The 17,970-nt window shown below is 38.9% G+C and overlaps 2 protein-coding genes across 2 annotated transcripts; both read left to right on the plus strand.

The window, feature by feature from the left end:
* The first annotated feature begins 4,416 nt into the window (after window positions 1-4,416).
* Window positions 4,417-5,881, plus strand: LOC120040298 (homeobox protein Hox-A13b-like). Its single transcript, XM_038985496.1, has 2 exons — window positions 4,417-5,210; window positions 5,506-5,881. Exons 1-2 carry the CDS (start codon window positions 4,565-4,567, stop codon window positions 5,745-5,747), a joined length of 888 nt encoding a protein of 295 aa, XP_038841424.1. The 5' UTR covers window positions 4,417-4,564; the 3' UTR covers window positions 5,748-5,881.
* Window positions 5,882-15,337: 9,456 nt separating this feature from the next.
* On the plus strand, window positions 15,338-17,762 carry LOC120040300 (homeobox protein Hox-A11b-like). The gene is made up of 2 exons (XM_038985498.1): window positions 15,338-16,100; window positions 17,457-17,762. Exons 1-2 carry the CDS (start codon window positions 15,467-15,469, stop codon window positions 17,687-17,689), a joined length of 867 nt encoding a protein of 288 aa, XP_038841426.1. The 5' UTR covers window positions 15,338-15,466; the 3' UTR covers window positions 17,690-17,762.
* The last annotated feature ends 208 nt before the right edge of the window (window positions 17,763-17,970 follow it).

The following is a 17,970-nucleotide window of genomic DNA, read 5'->3' on the forward strand; positions in this document are numbered from 1 at the left end:
CAGTATATTACATACGCTATTTATAAACTAAGCAGGTGAGCCAGTCTTTTTAAAAACGAAATAGGCTAAAGGATTATATTGTGATATAACCTTCCTTTCTAGAGATTTCGTTCAATGGAATAAAACAATATTCTGAGGAATATATAATCTCAATATCTCTCCTATAAATTGGCACGCGGCTTAAGGTGTATCTTCACGTCGTTGTATTTGTATTATCGAACGAGCTACACACACTAGTCAGTAAGCAGAAGTCTGTATTGTTTATATTCAATTCATTCCGCAACGCTCATCAGACAGGACGCGTCATTCGCTGATTGTTTTTGTTCTATTACCGCTACTTCAACATGAATGTCAATTTGGACGTCAAATATAATAATAATTATGATTAATGGTTTAATAATGATGTTAAGTTAGTAGTTGTGTTATTAGTTTAATAATTGTATTTATTCAATTGGCATAGAACGTCGCTGTTTGATATTCACATTTGTGTTGGGCTTTTAACTAAAAATATTTTTGTAAAAGGTTGTATAGCCTAGTATTTCTGAAATGTTTCTATTTCAAAATGTACCCTTAACGAACATGTTATTTCTATAACTTCTGAAGGGTCATACTCAGACTTGTCTATAGCTAGTCGGCTATAGGCCAATTAACATCTAAATAGTGCGTTGCTGCAATTAAGCGAAATCCTTAATGAGCCACAGCCAAATAATAAACAATACAATCATATTTAAGAAATGCAGTTCAAACCGGTTTATTGGATTGAACAAAATGTGTACATTACCATCTACACCGGCCACTGAGCTACACGTTTTAGTCACATTCTGAACTAAGTTCTTAAATAGACCATCAATTTATTTGAAAAAAAAAAACGACATTCGAATAACTATGCATAAAATTAGGTATACTGATTCGGCGTTGTTGTTAAGGTCTATATCATTCGCGAAACAGTATTTCTAGTATTAGGCCTATTTTCTAATGGGCCTATTTATTCCTCAGTGGCCTTGTGGTTAGTGTCGGCCCTGAGATTGACAGGTTGGGAGTTCGATCCCGGGCCGAGTCATACCAAAGACTGTAAAAATGGGACCCAATGGGTCTCTGCTTGGCACTCAGCGTTAAGGAGATGGATTCGGGAGTAAGGCCCTGGGATAGACTAGCATCCTGTCCAGGGAGTGTACTTGAACAAGCTGTCTCGCGGTACAGAAACAGGAGATGAGCAGTTCTATGATCAGTTCCGTCTCGCACAAGCCAAAGCTCGTGCAAGGCTACTACTATTATTCCTAAAGTATTCAAAGTCTTCAAAATATATCATATTTTTCCCAACAATAGATTGCCCATTTTAATTATTAAAAGGTCTTAATTTACTTCTACCATCATGTGAGCCTATGTGTTTTGTTTTGCGAAAAATACACCTATGAAGCCCTACTGAAGAGACGCGCACACACACAGGATAACACACGCACTACACACGCGAACACATAGATTTTGGGTTGTAGCTATGTGGTAGTAGATACTTGCACATCCTTGATTTTCTCTCGAATTTCTATCAAGTTAAATAGCCTACCGCACTCGATTATGACGTTATGGACCCTTTTTCATATTTCAGCGGGTCAAACGCGTCTTTGAAAATTACTTGACCCTCGATTACGATCTCCTCTTGATCTATCCGCCTTGTGATGAACGCCTTTACACAATAACCCAGATATGATTTGTTAAAGCTATAGGTCCAATGTATCGCCTCTTTCTACTGTGTGCGATATATGTCCACGCTGATGTTACCAGTTTATTAAAGTAGCTTACCAAATAAGAAACGATATGGTGCCTCGACATGGCGTATTAACATCTCCTCTAAATGGTCTCCCATAGAAAAGCTAACGATATTGTTGACCGCGAAATTCACCGCCCAGAGCCAATGTGTGGCTATGGCACCGCAAGCCATTATTTGTCTAAGAAGAGCCTGAGTGTGTGACCATCATGGCAGATAGGAGTATAGGCTAGATCGCCTCCTTTCCCACACCGGCCCACTCCACCACTGCACTGGGGGTCTGGCCATGTTCGATGTTGGTAGTAGCATCGCGTCATTGCTTTATTTATGACTAGCTACATGACGCTTTTTCGATGTCTGCGGTAGGGCCGCTAATGTCTCTACTGCGACCATTGAATTCTCTCATAGCCGCATGAACATAGGCGTAAATAACATAGGCCTAACATATGGTTTAACATGACAGCCCAGCCTCATTGAACTCGGCTCCATTCGAAGAGAAGGGAAGGAGTTCTGACTGTGAATTTAGCAGCCATTTAGCAGGCTGTGATATTTCCTGCCCACTCGGTTGGGTGACAATACGCCCAAGGTTTGGAATGAAACACTTCAGTATAGTATAGCAGTATGCTTAAAGCATAGGCATATCCCTCATCCCCTCCAAAATAACTCGGTAACAGCATCGACCGAAACCGTTGAAACAGATTTCAATAGATATGCACAATTGTATACTTTGTGTCCTCAAACATATAGGGACAGGCTATATATATTGGGAACGGTGTATCCGGGAAAACGTGGGCAGTTGAATAGCTATGAAGAACACAGGTTAAGCCATTTTGGTGCGGTGTCACAACCAAATGCTAATTTTCTCCTGCAAATACCTTAACCATAAAAGGCACCTTCTCGGCCTATTGTATTGGTGTTCTTCCTTGTAAAATGTCGAATATATTGTTATTCAAATATTCCACGCAACTACGTCTAATGGAAGAAATGCAGTACAATGTGTTCGTTCTCTCTCACAGACAAAGCCAGTGGCAGTGTTGTAACCTATAGTCTTTTGCTCATTCTAACTTAAAATAAGATATAGTCTAGCTCCGTTTTTCTTTTTCTTCTAGGCCGAATTTTCACATTTTATATTTGTGCACAAGTAGAATGCAATTTCACAAACAGCTACTTTGTCATTGATTCGAATTGATTAGCTCAATTGGTTCCTCTAGTAGCCTGTAGCCTAACTGAGATAGCCTCTTACCACATGCGTAACAAATCATGGGAGAGCAGAATGTTTCTCTCATTCTTAATGAGCTGAAAATATGGTGCAGTTGAACCTCTCTTTGAAACCACAGTTTCCTATTGTCTGGTAATGTTTTACACGTCTGAAATGCGAATGGAATGGGTTTAGTTCCTAGTTGGCCAGGCCTATGTCTTTCCCCAGGTGATATTACCCCTGGATAAATGCCATGTCGGTAAACACGAAAACCGGTCGGATGCCCTTACATTTTTATGTTCAGCATGTTTCTGCAATTACATAATTTCCTCACTACTTTGCCAAAAGCTCACATGGACAAATTAATACATACACCCCCCCCCCCCCTTTTGTCGATGTTTCCATAAACATCGACAAAAGATCAGCAAGGGGTTTATCCAACAATGTAGTTGTTTGTTTTCTCACCTCTCCTGAAGGACTCCTGGAGGAAATCAAGCCATACGGTCAGTGGTTGGATGACAACAACATCTCTGGCTAGACGGACTGCAACTAACTTTCAACTTGACCTTGTCCTTGGCCTCCAGCAGTCTAACCCATGTGTAAAAGAGCTCGCTGCCAAATAGTGTGCTAGCTGCGTTCTGTCGGTAGGTTATAAAGCCTATAAGAGACCGAACAGCAGCTAGAATAGCAGTGTGTTTCAGAATATTGCCGTGGCATGCATGGTTTACATTTCAGTGAGTTTTACGCACAGACTATTCTTGATTTCCTTTACCGTTTGAATGACTGATATTTCTCCACCAAAGCATTTTAATGTAGTTTCACCTTCCTTGATATTTTCCTATTAGCTCAAAACAAAATGTATGCTACTTCGTGTATATAATAAAATGGGGGATAAAAACCGTATCTAACAGCATGTTGTTTCCAGGCTATTTACAGCAAGTTGTTTCCAGGCTCAGCGCCTTCTGGTCAATTAGAAGGTAGTTTAAATGATTTGCCATACTCACACGATGTAATAACATTTTAAAAGAATATTAATTAATTAATTACATTTGTATCAACCCATATTTCATACAAACTGCCTTGGCCATATATATAACTGTTGATAAATTGAAATGCGTAATGGCTGCATACATAAATCTGCGTCCACCGCATCTCCATTCTACTGTTTTTATCAGCATTTTGACAAAAAGGATTTAAATGTCAGTCTCCATCCATGTGATGTTTCCTCAGCAAAATGCTAGGCTATAAACCAAGAATGACATCAGACAGATTCCAATAGATTAATGAATAACAACTATATGGAGTGTAGGTTATCTGTGTGATATCTCGAAACTGATCATCTTGTTTAAAACATGTAGTCTTTTTCCTCCTAAATGCTATATTGTTTTAGAGTATAAACATTTTGGGCATGGAGCTGTATTATCTGCAGTCTAGACGTTAATCAGCTCCTTTGCATATCACGTGCCTGGGTTTGCCCAATAACCTTGCGATCTTTAGGTCCACACAGGCGCGTGACTATCGGTTACTCTCCTAGATTCCGTATCTCTTTTTTCAGTCGTGGGGATTTTTTAAAAAGAGCTGGTTGTCTCGATGTAGGGCATGCTATGACAGCGTCATTACTTCTCCATTCGCGCTGGATTGACCCAGTCATGTTTCTGTATGATAACGGTTTGGATGAGATAAATAAAAATATGGAGGGGTTCACAGGAGGCAATTTTGCAGCAAATCAGTGCAGGAATTTGTTGGCGCATCCGACGTCCCTGGCTCCAAGCACTACCTACACGTCGAGCGATGTGCCAGTATCTGGCATGGGCGAAGCTGTCAAACAATGCAGCCCCTGTTCCGCAGCCCAAAGTTCATCAAATGCGTCCTTGCCTTATGGATATTTTGGCAGCAGCTACTACCCGTGTAGGATGTCACACAGCAGCGTCAAGTCCTGCGCGCAACCCTCCTCTGCCTATGGGGACAAATACATGGACACATCCGTTTCAGGAGAGGAGTTCCCAGGGTCCAGGGCGAAGGAATTCGCTTTCTACCAAGGCTACTCCTCCAACCCTTACCAACCTGTCTCCAGCTATCTGGACGTCCCAGTTGTACCCACCCTCAGCGGACCCACCGAGCCCAGGCATGAGCCTCTTCTGCCAGTGGAGCCTTATCAGCCATGGGCTATCACCAACGGATGGAATGGTCCGGTTTACTGCGCTAAGGACCAGCCACAGTCAAACCATCTATGGAAATCGTCCATTCAAGGTATGGACTTAAGGCTATACATTCTTAAATGTTTTCACAAGCTCATGCATATTTCAACATTACATACCTCAGTTTATCAAAAGCAGAAACACCATCATTCGCCCTGCGTTGTTTTTCCTTTTACAATTTGCATATTAATAATTCGTTAGAAGAAACCGTCATCCATCTTGTCACCGTAATGTGAATTGTGGATAGATACGACAGATCCCATCGCTATTAGAAACTATACTACGGTTTTAGCAATTTTCCAGATGGTTCTAGGTTAATTAAGCATGTGTTTATGTTCTTCACACAGACACTGTATCAGGAGGGGATGGCAGCTCTATTCGACGTGGGAGGAAGAAGCGCGTGCCATACACCAAGGTACAGCTGAAAGAACTGGAGAGGGAGTATGCCGCCAATAAGTTTATCACAAAGGACAAACGACGAAGGATATCTGATCAGTCAAACCTGACAGAGCGACAAGTGACTATCTGGTTTCAGAACAGGCGAGTAAAAGAGAAGAAGGTTGTCAACAAATTTAAGAGTCCCAGTTAGCTGTATATGGAACTATTGAAACAAAAAGACAGAAAAAGAAGAGACTTGAAGGTTGTTCAATGAAAATGAACTATATTATAATTTATTACACAATATAAGGCGTCTCCTTCTCGCCCGCCATGGGTTGGCTCTGTTTTTGGAGGTCCACTTGGCTTTTTTTTTTTTTTTTTGTCGTAATTAATTGAAACCATTCGATGTCCTGTGTTTGAAGGAAATTGGGAAATAACTTCCTCGTTGTTTATATATTCTGTCTCATACTCTATTCGACGGACATATAGCTTTTATAATTTTCTACAAACTGTTCCCAATACGCTAAATAACTCATAGCCTAAAATATGAAATCTCTACTCAGAATAACATAACCTTCTGTAATTGGAAACGTAGAAACTCTAATCTGTGTGGGACAATTCCATTTTAGCTCCATCAGAGTAAGGATTAATGATTCCAAAAAATTGTGCAGCATTGATATTGAGGGTTTGAGATTATTTGTTGAATTTGAGAATACATTCCCTGAATTGATTGATATTGAAATGTTGGTGAGAGCGCTATAGCGCGCAACCCGCAAATCGTTTATGCCTACGAATATAATTTTAGAAGCTGAAACATTTCTCATCACATAATGATTGAGCTATTAATTAGTACATTGCTTTACATTTACATTATGCATTCTGTCAATATTCAGTTTATTATAAACGATTAGATTTTTTTATTCTGTCTGAGCTGGCTACGTCTTTTTTCCCATACAGTAATAATCATCTTAACTCTGTTTTACGCAACAATTATCTGCGCCGTCATCATTGTTTGAAAATGCTATATTTCGTTTTCTATCATAACAAATGTAAATACATCTGATTGCAATTAATGAACAGTTGCATTAAAGTTTCCTCTGTTTTTGACTGCAAACATATAGCCAATAAGCTCTTCCCAATAAAAGTTGGGGAAACCCCATTACTACGTTGTTCATATTTTTTCTCAGACAAATTAAAATTCAGACTAGTAATGAGCATTTATTTTGCAATAATGTTTGTCGGAGACATTTTATTAACTTTTTTATTTAATTTCTTGAATTTCGGTAGGCTACAAGCCGATTAGACCTATGATTAGCGTTGATAAAACGAGTCAAACAGCTTTCCATTTTGTAATTTTAATGTTGTAGAGGCTTGCAACATTGAGCCCTTATAATACCATTAGGCTATTGTATGAGAAATGCCTTACTGATAATGATGAGATGACAATGTTGCCATCTGCTGCCGGATCTGCGTCATTGCATTTGATGAGTTCAGGTGTAGGCCTAACCATGGTCAAACTGAACGAAAATGTAAACGCAACATGTAGTGTTGGTCCCATGTTTCATGAGCTGAAATAAAATATCTCAGAAATGTTCCATACACACAAAAAGCTTATATCTCTCAAATGTTTTTCACCAATTTGTTTACATCCCTGTTAGTGAGCATTTCTCCTTTGCCAAGATTATGCATCCTGACAGGTGTGGCATATCAAGACGCTGATTTTACAGCATGCTCATTACACAGGTGCAACTTGTGCTGGGGACAATAAAAGGCCACTCTAAAATATGCAGTTTTGTCACACAACACAATGCCACAGATGTCTCAAGTTTTGACAGAGCTTGCAATTGACATGCTTACTGCAGGAATGTCCACCAGAACTCTTGACAGAGAATTGAATGTTAATTTCTCTACCATAAATCACCTCCATCATTTTAGAGAATTTGGCAGTATGTCCAACTGGTCTCACGACTGCAGACCATGTGTCACTGCAGACCTCCACACGAGGCGTTTTCATCGTCTTAGACCAGCCACCCGAACATCTGATGAAACTGGGGAGTTTTTGTGTCTGTAATAATTCCCCTTTGTGGGGAAAAACTCATTCTGATTGGCTGGGCCTGGCTTCCCAGTGTGTAGGCCTATGCCCTCCCAGGCCCACCCATGGCGGTCATGTGAAATCCATAGATTGGGGCCTAATGAATGTATTTCAGTTGACTGATTTCCTTATTATTATTTATGTTTTATTTAACTAGGCAGGTCAGTTAATAAGAACAAATTCTTATTTACAATGACGGCCTACACCGGCCAAACCCGGACGACGCTGGGCCAATTGTGCGCTGCCCTATGGGACTCCCAATAACGGCCGGTTGTGATACAGCCTGGATTCGAACCAGGTGACGCCTCTAGTACTGAGATGCAGTGCCTTAGACTGTAACTGTAACTGTAATTCAGTAAAATCGTTAAAATGATTGCATGTTGTGTTTCTATTTTTGTTCAGTATATATTGATATATGGCTCCGACCATTGCCTAACTCATGCAGGTGAAAAACATGGATTGATACCTTATCCAAGATTTCTTCATGTGAGAAATGTTGCCGAATGGAAACGATTTAATATTGAGTACTATAGGAAATGTAAAGGCTTACCTTGATGTACGTAATATGTATATGTTTTTCCTTAATATGGCAATAATAGCGAAATTGTCAATTTATGTGTTAGAAAACAGAGTGAAACACATTCCAAAGGGAAATCCACTTTTTTTTGTCTTCTCAATTGAGAACTTTAAATATGTACTGCAGTCGTGGAAACCTATAGGTACTATTGCCTTGTGGGTATTTTTTTTCTCCAAATAGGAACTAATGCACTGATTTAAATGTGTCAATAATGCGTGCATGATATTTAGTAATCTGATTACGTTTTGTTACAGACTCGTTAATGAATCTCCAACCTGGGTCTATATAGAAATGTACGGTTTTTAGATGCGCCCGTTGTTTTTTGAATCACTTTTAATAAAGGAAGGCAGACACTATTGTGGATATATGATCAAATGCTCAATCGTTAAAATTCTACTCAATATGTCCTATCTCCGTTCAGCCTATAACAACTTTCAATGTAATGCTATGAAAACTGGACATTCTCGGAAATGCGAAGGGAATTAGTGTGGATAGACTATATAAAACTTCATATCAATTCAGCAGAAAAAGGGTATAGCTGTTCTATGGATAAAATGACCAGAAAAACAAATATATAAGTAAATAAATAGTTAAATATGAGAGATTATATCTTTAATCAATAGACTATACCTAAAATCAAAACATGGGCAATATAAATATATTTTTTTACAGTTATTATATATACTAACTATGACTGAAACGAAGAAGGTCAAATCAAACGTTCCAACTTAAGCTATACCGACTGGCGTGAAATTATACTCATAAAATGACAAGCAGGCCTGTATCGTGCAATTAACACTTTTGTGAACTATTTACAAACATACCTTATACTGTATGGTAGGAGCAGATCGACAGGCTACAGGAGGACGCGTCTCCACAGAACAGGGTCTTCATCAGGCAAAACATCACATGACAACATCACAATAACTAAATACAAACTATACATTATATAAGGGATAATCAACGAGGGGCTATGCTTCTATGGAAATAATGAACGACGTGGAAAGTGTGTTACACGACGTGCTGGCGAGTATTTTCCAGAGAACACAGAGCACCGAGTTGATTATCCCTTTTATACCATGGCTATAATTTAACACATTTGCCACTAGAAATTAGTTAGTTTGCCGCTATAAATGTGTTCAACATCCACTGATGTAGCTAACTAGATAGCTACAGTAACGTTAGTTGCAGTGGTAACCAAACAAACAGACTTCCTAGTTTAGCTAACCAAACAATCAGTCCTAGTGTGCTATTATGAAAATAGAATTCAACAATATTGTTTTCAATTCGACTTTTGCTTTCAAAAGCAGCTCAAACAAAACATGTACAAATATAGTCATTCAGTTCTACCGTGTAAATATACCGTGCATTATAGGGAAATAATGCACACTCTAGAATGCCCTTCAAGCCAATCAGAAAGGAGTATTCAACAATGCCATGGTATAAACAGTCATAATGCAAAGACAACTCTATGGTAATACATACATATCAAAATGTGTGTGCAAAATAAAAAAAACAGTGTGTAGTTGCGTGCGTGATGCGTGCTTAAAAGTCAACATTCAGAAGACCCCCATGATGTAGAATACAAGGACTAATCACGTGGATGTCAACTATATATTAAAAAAATGACATGGGATAGGTATAGTAGTTCCAGGAAACAGGTTAAACCGTTAGGAACAACTGTGTCCAGGAGGTGGATCCACTTCTCGTTTAAAAGGGCATGCCCAAATCCTCTCTTAAATGGATTGTTACTCAATGAGTTGGTTTTAATTTATAACATTGAGTTAATTTTTAGGCATTACATTTAAAGCATTTTAGCATGCTTTAAATGTAATGCCTAAAAATCAACTCAATGTTATAAATTAAAACCAACTCATTTTAGCATGCTTTAAATGTAATGCCTAAAAATCAACTCAATGTTATAAATTAAAACCAACTCATTTTAGCATGCTTTAAATGTAATGCCTAAAAATCAACTCAATGTTATAAATTAAAACCAACTCATTTTAGCATGCTTTAAATGTAATGCCTAAAAATCAACTCAATGTTATAAATTAAAACCAACTCATTTTAGCATGCTTTAAATGTAATGCCTAAAAATCAACTCAATGTTATAAATTAAAACCAACTCATTGAGTAACAATCCATTTAAGAGAGGATTTGGGCATGCCCTTTTAAACGAGAAGTGGATCCACCTCCTGGACACAGTTGTTCCTAACGGTTTAACCTGTTTCCTGGAACTACTATACCTATCCCATGTCATTTTTGTAATATATAGTTGACATCCACGTGATTAGTCCTTGTATTCTACATCATGGGGGTCTTCTGAATGTTGACTTTTAAGCACGCATCACGCACGCAACTACACACTGTTTTTTTGTTGTTGTGTGGATTGCAGTCACTTGTACATAGACTGCTTTCAAGGTAAGGAAACAAATGTGTAAATATGTAAAATCACTGAACTGTGCCTTTATGCTACACCCACATTACTCAGTATGTCCCACCAAGGAGAGGTCCCACTATAGGTGCGGGGTCGAGGGAAATTATGGCGCTGGAATTTGTGCAAGTCTGGACTGGAGCGTCTTACATATATATCCTGGGTCCTATCACTGGTAACCAAAGAGAAGAAAACAAACTGGGAAAAGGGAGAGGCTAACCTGAACTTGTCCAATAAAAAACATCCGTTTTCATTGCGAAAGGTTTTCAATTGCAAAACGTTTTGCTACGGTGTGCACTAATGGATACAATTCATGATTGTACTGTTTTTGCTGCCACCCAAAGGCTAATTTGACTGCAACACTTCAAGTGATTCCAGTCCGGTGTACACTTGGGTGTGGTCTATAGTAGACCAGCAGAGAACTGTTCAATTCCCTGCATGAGATACATATAACAGTCAATGGAATACATCAGATATCTTCTAAAACCAGAAAGATCATTTAAATAAAAGGGGCAATGGGAATTCCAAGTCATCCCTGCTATACTCTTGTTCTATTCATATTCATCTTTTTCTAAATCATGCAATTGAAGTTTGATATTCAAGTGAGCAAGTCCGTACACATCAATTTAATTGAATCAAATATACATACTCATTTAAATAACTGTTGTAAACTTCTGTACGCTTGTCTTGGACATGTACAGTACATGTTGCTTTACAGTCTGGACTTTCAATGGATTGAATTAGAATATTCAGCACATTAGTTATTGTCCAATTTCCAACACCAACCCCAAAACATAAGCATTGTAATGACTGTTAACGGTGCTTTACCATGCAATTAAATGGCTCGGGGGTCCAGACACATTTCCGTTTTTAAAATGTGACGTTTTACACAAAGTAGGCCCCAGTCGATCAAATGATCAAATGCAATGCTACACAATACTCTCTTAGAAAAAAAGGGTTCGAAAAGGGTTCTTCGGCTGTCCCCATAGGAGAACCCTTTTTGGTTCCAGGTAAGAACCATCTATAGAAAGAACTCTACATGGAACCCAAAGGGGTTCTACCTGGAACCAAAACGGGTTCTATTTAAAGGGTTCTCCTATGGGGACAGCCGAAGAACCCTTAAGTTCTAGAATCCGCCTTTTTTTCTAAGAGTGTATAGTCATTATCATTATAATTAGTTATGGTAATAAATAACAAGTATGCCTGCTATAACTATACTGCTATTTACTAATAGTAACTGTAGTAATAATAATAATGATAGTCTATAATAAGAAAGAATGGTAGTTAATGGTGTGATTACAAATATGACGTTATTATTACGACGATTATAACCTTATAACTCAAGTAAACAATATCTAAGGGGTTCACATGTTGAATGGTTCGTCCCACACAAAGCTGTCTTTTAAAATCCTGCTTCCAGGACTCTTGACTGCAAGTATGTCCTTAAACTATCCGAGACTTTTAGGAGGATGGTGATGGGAGTTCCGCTTGTTGCAACAACATAGCCAATGCGTCCAGGGTTCTTATGGCACTGCCAACTAAAGCATACTCGGTTACTCCCTTTTCGTTTCCATAAGCAGCTCTTGCCGTACAGCTTCCATATAAGCATCTCTTGGCGTACGTCTTCTTTTATCATGATGTCTTTAGTTATGAGATTAGGTCTATCATGTTTATTTTCTCCTCCTCTGTGCTATGCTTCTCCTGCTGTCAGCCGTCTCTTCTAAAGAGGCAGGATAGAGAGACATTAAGCTGTAATGTTCCCCCCACCCATCTCATCTACTGTAAAGAGGCAGTATAGACAGACATTAAGCTGTAATGTTCCTCCCACCCATCTCATCTACTGTAAAGAGGCAGGATAGAGAGACATAAAGTTGTAATGTTCCTCCCACCCATCTCATCTACTGTAAAGAGGCAGGATAGAGAGACATTAAGCTGTAATGTTCCTCCCACCCATCTCATCTACTGTAAAGAGGCAGGATAGAGAGACATAAAGTTGTAATGTTCCCGCCACCCATCTCATCTACTGTAAAGAGGCAGTATAGACAGACATAAAGCTGTAATGTTCCCCCCACCCATCTCATCTACTGTAAAGAGGCAGTATAGAGAGACATAAAGCTGTGAGGTTCCACATTTCCAAGTGCAAGGCACTTGTGTCGTAGAGATGTAGGCGAAACTCCCCTCACCCCAGCCTGAAGAAATGCTCGTTAAAGGCAGTAAAGCCTATAGCGCCTATACAGAAAAACAACATCTAAATGGCATAAATATGAGGGCGCGCCAGTGGAAAAATGGCTCACACCCAAGTAGTGGTAAAGTACAAATGTTTTCTATTTAAAGTCAATGGCAATGGAGCGTGTAAGATACATAACACTTGTTCTATAACACCTGCCTCTCACATGTTGACGAGTTCTTAACGAGACCATTCCATTTGAAAAACAGCCTTCGTGGCTATGGGTATAGGCTCATTTCATTCGGCTAGATTGGAAAAGTCATCCAAAACACCATCATTTAGCTAAACATGTCAAATCACTGCAACATTTGAGAAATTCACCAATATCTTTGGCATATAGCCTTGTTGATGAGCTTGGTGGAGTATATGTGTTCATCTTGAAAGTGACCACCCATTTGTTGATCAGCCATGTTACAGCTGAACAAAAAAGGTAAAACAAACAACTCGTATCAAATAGCTATATTTTTCATGTCATTTATTTTTCAAAAGTAAAGATTAGCATCCTATTTTATTTGTTGACAACTTTTAATTCGAATTTATAGGCGTTTCATACCGAGTTTGGGGAAACCTGCAATAGGCCTATCAAACAGTTAACGCGAATTAACCATTGAGACATTTGTCACGGTAATAAACGAATGAACTTCATCCGGGGCACAGGGCAGGGGTGTTTGTGGCCCCTTTCTCACAAATGGTGACCCTTTTCCTCCCCCGAACTTGAGTTCTGCAGCACGCAAAACGAGACTGACTGTGCAATCTGAAGAATGGGATACAACAAACGACATACTTTAGCATGGTTTAAAATGCTTTTTAACCTATATATAGTTAGCCTAAGGGACTCATGTCATGCTCACAGAGAATAGAACCATTAGGCTTTTGCCATAAAGTTGTATTATTTAACGAACCATTTGATCATTCAATATTTTGTAGCCTACAAATTACATGCATTCCAACAATTCCAAGACATTACAGTCTCCATTTTACGCACAGGCCTAAGTACTCACCTGGAGCCTTGTTTTGAGTCTCGTTTCATTGAACTTCATGAATGCCATCTAGTCGTCTGGTGAGCACGCCGGCCGCAGCAGTCCCCACATGTCTGTTCTGACAATGGCAACTACACAGCCAACTGCAAAGTGCAATAAAACATGTCTGACTCGAGCTGATTTTGTTGGTTGGTGCTATATACCCTGAACTCTATTGTTGCATTTTAGAACACTTATGTCAGCGCAAAACGTGTCCACTGATGCAGATGATAGGAAAGAGAATGCATTACGCGCGTATGCTGCCATTCCATTCAGGTATCGTACTCTCACTAGGTGCAATAGTTTCGTTTATTATGAACCATATTTTACTTTAGGCAATATGTGTATTAGAATATCCAATAGATGTCCCATTTCCTGTAATGTTGAACGCAATATTCATTTTTAGAGTGCCCCACAATAGTATTACAATCTGACGCTAGTCTTGCTATGCTACGGCCCTGCACCAAATTATTTAGCCATAAGAGATTGAGATTGAGACACGAGAGATTGTTTTGGTCAACAAGTGACAATTCTAACTTCGGGTACGTCTTATAGGAAATATAAACGGAAACGGATTCTGGATTCTGAAGCCTATCCATTTATATACTGATAGAAATGGAAATGCGTACAAATATATTGATATATAGAAATGGAAATTCGTACAAATATATTGATATATAGAAATGGAAATTCGTACAAATATATTGATATATAGAAATGGAAATTCGTACAAATATATTGATATATAGAAATGGAAATTCGTACAAATATATTGATATATAGAAATGGAAATTCGTACAAATATATTGATATATAGAAATGGAAATTCGTACAAATATATTGATATAGCGCTAGATTGAGATGGGTTTCTGTATAATACAAATGTATTCTTCTTGCAGCCTTAGCCCACATGCTATAGGCTAATATTACTACTAGCGTAATACATTAGTGGAAAAGGCATAGTGGTTGTGGAAATAGATTGATCCAGAGCCTTCTATTTGCCATAAAATAGGTTGTTCTGGTATAATTATATTTCATACAAATTGTATTTTACCCATACACTTTACAATGCCTTTATGCGTCCATACAACAGCATATGCGCCATATTGACCAAGGTATGTTCCAGAGATAAAGAGAATATAACACATGAAAATCATATTCAAAAGTATTAACCCCAGGATTGTCGTTAATAACAAAGGTTATTCGCACATGCTGCAACAAGGCCTTGATTTACCGTGACCTCAAAGGTGTTTCAAACCATACCAATACATTATTTGGTATGGTTACTTATACATTTGGAAAATTATTTCATATGACACACTTTAATTAAGAAACGCATTCACTCATTGCAACGCATCAGTTGAACTAACGTCTCTGTCCAGTTCTGCCCCTGGTCACATGACTGGCGCTCTGAGGAATGGATGGAGAACAAACTGCACGTCAGCTTCACGTCTTACAATTTGTTGCTCAACGGATCTGCTTCAAAGTGACTGGAGCCTAGCAGCACATAGGAACGATGCGAAGGGAGGGTTGGTAGACTATTAGAGTAGGCTACAGGCTACGCAAGATCGAATCATTATGGATTTTGATGAGCGGGTCCCAGTTGGGTCTAATATGTATTTGCCCGGCAGCTGCACCTATTACGTCTCGGGAACAGACTTCTCAAGCCTCCCTCCTTTTTTGTCCCACCATAGTCAGTCTTCTTGTCCCTTGACATATTCCTACCCATCCTCAACTCTGCCACAGCTTCCGTCTGTCAGAGAGGTAGCTTTCAGGGACTATCATGGCATTGGTAGCTCCAGTAAATGGCACCACCATAGGGGCGGTATGTCACACTGCTACCCCACTGAGGACACGGTGCATAGGGACTGTCTATCAAGCTCGACCACCTTGGGGGAAATATTCACGAGAAATAACTCCAGTGATGTCTATCACTCCAGCAGCTCCAATCCTACATCAAGTCTCCAGGGCAGTGTGAGTAGGAATGGAGTGTTACCGCAAGCATTTGATCAGTTTTTCGATACTGCTCAAGGGAGCGCAGACACCACACCAACAAGCGAACACTCCGTGGACAGAACTGTCACCAAACAACCTACAGTTCCGGTGACCGGTTCCGACAAGTGCCGGGATACAGAGGAGGGACCGCCGGGCGAGGTGAGCTGCAGCCCCGTATCTTCTTCCGGCAACAATGAGGAGAAATATAGCGCCAGCCGTGAGTATAAAGACGACGTGCACCAGTTCTGTGAGAAAGTTTGCAATCTAACGCGCTGCTGTTAAGGCGTTTATATGCTGTTTTATAAGCGCATAAGGTTTATTGTGGGGCTGTAGATCTACCCCAACAAAAACTTTGTTATAAACGACAAGATCACGTGCTTGGAACTGAAATTGGCCGTGAAAGACAGAGAATTTCCCATTCTAAAATATTCGAGCATTCTTTGTAGGCCTATTAGTTGTTCTAGTTTATAGACGCATAGCTTGGCTTACTTTTCATAACGTATCAAACGACTGCAACGAGAACTTAATGAATTGATAGATTTATTGCAAAATTATATTTTTATACATTATAACCCAGGGACGTATTGAATATGTGCTGGATGGTTCCCCCTATAACCTGAATGGTATATTGTTATTATATTAATATAATCTTAGTGATATAGTATAAGGTGATAAAGTAAATAATTTAAAAAATGTAATTGATTTAATTGATTCTTTAATATTTTTAGCCAGGAGGATGGTCCACTCAGTAACAATTGCCACCCACTGTGCACAGACGTCAGTTCAACGTCTAGTTTTGATTTACATTTGGTTGAGTTGTCAACTAACGTGAATTCAACATGAAAGCAACAAAACAATTCACCATGTCATTGGATTTGGGTTAGAAGTTGGGTGAAAAAGAATTCCCTTACGGTGATGACTTTTTGCAAATCCAATCAGTTTTTCCACGTTGATTCAACGTCATCATATAGATTTTTTTGTTGTTGAAATGACGTGGAAACAACGTTGATTCAACCAGTTTTTGCACAGTGGGCACTGTTTTCCAGAGAGTCCTGGGATCCATAAAATCTATAAAAACATACACATTACATAGAAAATGTGTAGAAAGCACAGCATACACCGTAGAATACATTAGGCTAGTATACACAGCACTAGAAAGCGTTAACCACTGCGTTTTTGTAATGATGTTCCTTTTGTGAGGTGTTTGATGTTGTCCAGAGGTGTTATTATTAGGGCTATTGCTTTTTACCACCCACCCGTCATTTCCATATACTGAACTCCAAGAAATGTCATGATTATGTTGCATAATGTACCCTAAATATGCATAGAAATGTTGGGATTTCATGCTTATTAAAAGCAAAACATGGCCAAAAACATTTATCCAGTTTCAACCTTAATTCAAGGCTTTCAGTTTTAGTTTTTATGATTTTTTTTTTTTACAAAAGCCTCAACTTGTTGTCAGTCTATTTAGACCCTTGTTTATAACCCCTTTGACACCATTTATGTATTTTTCCCAGAACGAAAGCAGCTCCCTGTTTGATCTTTCTATCTGAATTGCAACTCTTCCTTTCAGGTGGACAGAGAACCCGTAAGAAGAGATGTCCATACACCAAATACCAAATCAGAGAATTGGAGAGGGAGTTCTTTTTCAGTGTTTACATCAACAAGGAGAAACGTCTTCAACTTTCGAGGATGCTCAATCTCACCGACCGCCAAGTTAAAATCTGGTTTCAAAACAGGAGGATGAAAGAGAAGAAACTGAACAGAGACCGTTTTCAGTATTATACCACGAACCCTATGTTGTAACACTGGCTGATGGATGTCATCTCCCCTCAGACAAGGCATGCATGAAGCTCAATCGCTAATTTCAAGTTCGTTGGTCTGCAAATTCCTGATTACACCTCTCCCGTGATGAACGGACATTTGTAGATGTATTTGTCCACCATACTTATTTTGTTGAGAGTAATATCTAGTATATTATTATTATTATTATTATTAGTATTGGCCTATTTTCATTTTAGGTGATTTTCTTGTTGATCTTTTGATCTTTCTATTTGTTGTTACGAAAGTGTGGTGCCACCAAAACA

The sequence above is a fragment of the Salvelinus namaycush genome, unplaced genomic scaffold (assembly GCF_016432855.1).
Source record: "Salvelinus namaycush isolate Seneca unplaced genomic scaffold, SaNama_1.0 Scaffold34, whole genome shotgun sequence".
Classification (NCBI taxonomy): domain Eukaryota; kingdom Metazoa; phylum Chordata; class Actinopteri; order Salmoniformes; family Salmonidae; genus Salvelinus; species Salvelinus namaycush.